Source organism: Cloeon dipterum, chromosome 2 (assembly GCF_949628265.1).
Source record: "Cloeon dipterum chromosome 2, ieCloDipt1.1, whole genome shotgun sequence".
Taxonomy (NCBI): domain Eukaryota; kingdom Metazoa; phylum Arthropoda; class Insecta; order Ephemeroptera; family Baetidae; genus Cloeon; species Cloeon dipterum.
The window spans coordinates 18,685,343-18,690,438 of NC_088787.1; the positions used below are offsets into that span (position 1 = coordinate 18,685,343).

At 40.3% G+C, this 5,096-nt stretch overlaps 2 protein-coding genes across 2 annotated transcripts; one reads left to right on the forward strand and one right to left on the reverse strand.

Annotated features, from left to right (window-relative positions):
• The first annotated feature begins 15 nt into the window (after positions 1-15).
• LOC135937253 (DDB1- and CUL4-associated factor 17-like) lies at positions 16-2,389 on the forward strand. Its single transcript, XM_065480365.1, has 8 exons — positions 16-377; positions 438-614; positions 684-940; positions 997-1,116; positions 1,171-1,368; positions 1,639-1,775; positions 1,839-2,115; positions 2,169-2,389. The coding sequence occupies exons 1-8, from the start codon at positions 179-181 to the stop codon at positions 2,349-2,351; spliced, it is 1,548 nt and encodes a 515-aa protein (XP_065336437.1). The 5' UTR covers positions 16-178; the 3' UTR covers positions 2,352-2,389.
• Positions 2,390-4,849, reverse strand: LOC135937506 (E3 ubiquitin-protein ligase DCST1-like). The gene is made up of 3 exons (XM_065480657.1): positions 4,210-4,849; positions 3,886-4,142; positions 2,390-3,853 (listed from the first exon to the last, which is right to left on the reverse strand). Exons 1-3 carry the CDS (start codon positions 4,487-4,489, stop codon positions 2,390-2,392), a joined length of 2,001 nt encoding a protein of 666 aa, XP_065336729.1. The 5' UTR covers positions 4,490-4,849.
• Positions 4,850-5,096: the final 247 nt, after the last annotated feature.

The following is a 5,096-nucleotide window of genomic DNA, read 5'->3' on the forward strand; positions in this document are numbered from 1 at the left end:
GTGTGCCTGAACACTTAGAGCAGGCCATCCCGGCATCCCCTGCTCGCTCTGCTCTTTGTCTTCACTCTGACACTGGCAAGGAGCAGGAGGTTAGATATTTTATTCTCTTTCTTCTATCACTTGACTGTAACACAAAAGTAATATTTTGTGACACAACTTTATTTAAACGACCAAAAAGATGTCAATTTTGCAAGATATTTGGGATTTGCAAATTGGGATCGGCAAGAACAATGTGATCAGACGGAGAGAAGGCATTTTAAAAAAGCTAATCACATCCCCATGCAGAGAATTTAAAATTACCAGTGAAATGTTCAACCGTGGCTCCAATATTTTTACTTTCTTGCATTGTGGAAGACTTTTTAGACAGCAGCAAAAAGGTTTGGCATATTGATTGAAAATAATAACTCAGTAAACTGGAATGGTAAAATCATTTTTAGAGGTGCACTGCAGTTGTGCTTACCCGAATTTGGCCGGTTCAACAAAAAAGAAGAAACAGAAAATCGAGCCACCGCATCACATGCTTTTTAAATTTCCATGCAACTTCAAATGCAAGGATCTAGTTATTTGGAGCCCAGACTCACCATCATCAACTGAAAACCTGATTCGACTTGGAGGTAGTATCTAAAAATTCACTAATAATTATTTAACCTCTTGTTTAATGTACATATATGTATTTTTTTCAGAGAAACACTCAACCTCAATGTTGTATTTAGAGAACTCCAAGTTTTTGGTTCGACGATGTTGCCTCAGCGGGCAAACAAAGGATATAATTTTCCTCTCAAACACTTTGAAATTCAACGAGATGACGTCCGATTCAGAATCAGACCTGATCGCCCTGAAAAGTACAAGATTGAAGGGTCCTACCAATCGGGACCTTGATGCTGTGTTCACCATTGCTGTATTTTCCTCACCTCCCTTGCGATTTGTTGCTATGTTCGAGGTTGATCTTTTGTGTATTGAACAAAGCAATAATCAACGTCATAAATTTAATTTTAGGTCAAAAGCTCCATTTTCGGGAAGAAAATTCAAGATGTAGGCGTTGGACAAGGACTGATCTTCATTCGCTATTACGACGACAGAGTAGCCCTTTTCTCCTTAGTATCTATTTTGAATAATGTAATTGATTGAGAAATTTTAGGCAGTCAGTGTATAAATTGTTCTGAATTTCAGTGTATTGTAACCAAAGTTGAAGACATGGACAAAAACGAACGATGGAAAATTGGAAGGGAGCCTTTTGGTCTCCCGATGAACGCAGTTATTTCAGAGGGTCTCCCATCACTTTTTGAGGTTCAGTCATACCAAGGTGAATTAGTCATTGGTGCTAATCCCTGGCATTACATCACTAAAACTAGCATCAATCAGCTCCAGGTATTGTAAATCATCAAAATCCTTTTTTTAAATAATACCTCTTGGCCTAATCATTTTTTTCTGATGAAGACAAACTTCAACTTTCAGTAAATTTTATCAGCATAGTATGATTCCCATTTTTCCCTTCTAGAAGTAATATAAATTATTTAATGTACCAGTGATCAAGGAGAAAAATTTAAATTTTAACTTTGTGATTTTTGTTCAAACTAGTTCAAAGAATAAGTAGGTCAGCTGTCAGTTTTTAATTGTTACATAAATTAATTTTTGCAGATCCACAACTTAAATACCATGAAAATTGTCACAGAAGTCGAGTTCTCCAGGCACTTTGCTGGAATGGAAGTGGAGCATTTGTTTTTTCATCCGGATGATACGCGTAAGGCCATTCACGTTTGCAACAACAAACTCAGGTAAATTATTTAGTAGTTCTAAATATTTAAAACTTCATTTTTCAATGTTCAATATTTTCCCAGAGTGTATCTGATCACAGATGACGGTCTTAAAACATTGCTATTGCACGAAGAAGAGATGCCCAAATGGTACTCATCCCTGAGAAGTACAAATGACACCACTAGATCAGGAAGGACTGTTAGAAAAAGTCTGGCTGCCAGAGAAGCTTTGGAGTCACAAATACTAGAAGAGGAGAACACCCTTACACATGATCTCTCAATAAGTCTGGATTCAGAATCAAATATTCTAGCCATTTTTGCTATCATTGCCAAGGGACCAGAGCAAATCAGGATGCTCCATGTATGTATTAAATCTAATTTGTTTTAAGTGGTTGATAATATTTTGTCTGGTAGATTGCACTCTACGATAACTCGACTGGGAAACTTGTGCGGAAAATCCCTTTGGAGATGGCTTACTCCTCCTCTTTATTCAACGTCACATGCAACCTCACCCTGGATGGAGTCAACATCCTTGCTGAGGTGAGAGACAAAAGTTTTATGAATGGCTGTCTCCTCAATTTAGTTGAGATCTTTTGAATTTCCTCCCAAGAAAGTAAATAAAAGATCAAATTGTATTAGACAGCGGTTTTTATTGAACAAACCAAACATTTGCAATCAATATCCCTCCAACACGCCACGCAAAAATACAATTTGATCAGGCAATTTTGGCAGTAAACGAAACGTTCGCCTCTTGCTTCTTTTACGCTGCAAAGCACGCAGCGTTTTCGTTTCCACCACCTTTCGCTGATTGATGTTACTGCTTTTAAAATGGTAGGCCTCTCTCTCAGCCTTTTCCTCTCAGCTGTCAGCTCTCCCATTTGGGCGCGCACTGCCTTTTTCGCGACTTCCACCCACTGCATCCTGATCTTCAACAATTTGTTGTACAAGAACACTGTCCGCTGAACCTCCCTTTCTGGATAGTACCACGCAATAATTGAATTTCTCGCTCGGTCGGTCAAATGGTCGAGCACGACCAAACCAGCCATCATCAGTAAACAAATTGTAATCTTCACGTTATAGTAGGTCTTCAGTTTTGCTGGCCGTGGCAGGCAGTGCTCGTTACTCAGCGTTTCGTTGATTAAAGCGTTATTATTGAATTTCTCCGTCACGGACCGCACCAACTGCGCGACAAAGCCAGTTCCAGCCACTTTGATGTGCACTGTGTGGTTGCCTGACACAGTCACGTTGAATCTTCCGTGGTCTGCCACTACCATCAGTGTTCTGTAGTACAGATAATCTGTGGTCCATACAACCAGGACTATGAAACAAAGCAGCAGAAGACGGAAGCAAGGTTTAAAGTAGTGCGTGGCTTCAGGTCCATTGGGCAGCCAGCTTGACCTGAACACCAGATTCTTCCTCTCCATCTTGCGAAGTGGCAGCAACACAGGCCTTCTTCCTTGATTCTTCCTTTTCTCGTTGAGTGCTTCAAACTTCTTGGTTATGAAAATATTGTCGTAGCCTGGTCGCTGCAGGTAGTTGTTCAGGTATTTGACCGCCTTCAGGATTGTGGACAGGAACATCAGGGCGACCACCTTGTTCATGAGGCCCAACAGCAGCTCTGCTCCTTCAGCCTTAGCCCTGACTCGCGCAATGATGGTCTTGGTCGACGAAGTCATATCTTGCACTTGCTCCCGCATATCAGGGTCGGGAAGTTTGTACCTGAACTTTGCCTCTCCCAGGATGGACTCAATGCTATGATTTGACGCGTCCAGAATGTTGAAGGCTGCACCATAACCTGGGCTGAGATGATCGCTGGCGTCGCAAGGTGTTCTACCGGTCAAAAATTCTGATAGATCGCACAGGTAGTCGACCTTAAGAGGCTGGCATATCAGCCATGCCACCATCTCTGAAACGCGTCCCATGCACTCGTTGTAAGTTTTGTTGTAAATTTCCCTGCAGTTGCGTCTGCTTTTTTCTATCGAATTCAGACATCCTATTTCCACTGTTTCCTTGATTAGTTTCTCCATTGCCTCAGCGTCAGTGTCAGAACTTTTGATTTTGTATTTATGACGCACCTTGCGTTTTTCCTCCAATTCCTCCTAATCAGATACAGGAGTTAAAAATCTTTTTAATTAAACTGCCTACGATTTTCTACTTGCGGTTGCGATTTAACTATTGTATTTATGGGCACAATTTGTTTTCGCATGGTTTCGACCGCGCTGTAAATGGATTCGGCGCTTTCGTCGTGGTCAATTTCCAGTATGGCCTTGGTAAAGGGCTCCACTGTCAAATAGGTGTAGTCCCTGCTGATATTGAACGCGAGCTCTACGGCACAGCCAAAGGTCCGCACAGCCTCTTTTGCGTTGAAGATGATATTGTGCCCGGGACCTGAATAATCAGGTGCGGCATTACATGATACACATCTCCATGTAACGAAAAACAATTTTTAGCGAACCTGTAATAAGTAGAGTAAAAAGCAAGGCTTGCATATTTCTCCGACCGTTCCTGGAGCAGAAGAAAACTGCGCATATCAGTCCAACGCATTGCACTCTTTCTGAGAAAGCACAAGAAACGCCTAGAACGACGAATACGGCAAAACTGAAATGAATGAGAATCTCGTCACTGATTCCCAAGTCTGCTAGAATTCCGTGGTGAAAACCAAAAGCAAGAAATACGCCAATTAGAGATCCGCAAAGAGATCTTTTCAGTGAACAAGGCCAATTCTGTATTAACATTGCGACACATTTTGTAACAATACAAAAATAATTTCAAGAATAGGAATATTTAATTATCAATTTGTCTATAATAATAACTGTCTTCATACACCTAACAATAAGTAAGACCTCATCTTTGAAGAAAAAAAAAAATTAAAAATGAGGGAGAATATATACACATGACCACATGCGAAGGCAGGGAAAAGCTGAATTTCGTGTGCTGCAAAATCGAGTGCAGTTTTTTGTGTTTGCTCTCCGAAATCTCTTCTGTAAATTTGCCAGTTTAAATGTCAAAATATTGTAAATTGCATTTTTGAAAAATCATTCAGTTCAAAAGTTTTATTTTTTGTGTGTTAATTCTAGCTGTAGGCAAAAACAATATTCTCTGACAATATCCTATTGTTATCAGTACTTGCATGATTAATCTAATTATTGGCCATTTAAATATTTTGATAAAAACTGATTAACAATGTTGCCTGAACTATAATAAGTTATGCAATGTGCCGTGCGTCCGTTGCGTGCCGGTTGCCTACTTCAAGCTATTCTAGCACCGACCACACAGAATAGATGTCGCTGGCACCTGTTGAATGAAATAAAAAGGCGCCCTCATAAGTGTGTGTAAAAAACA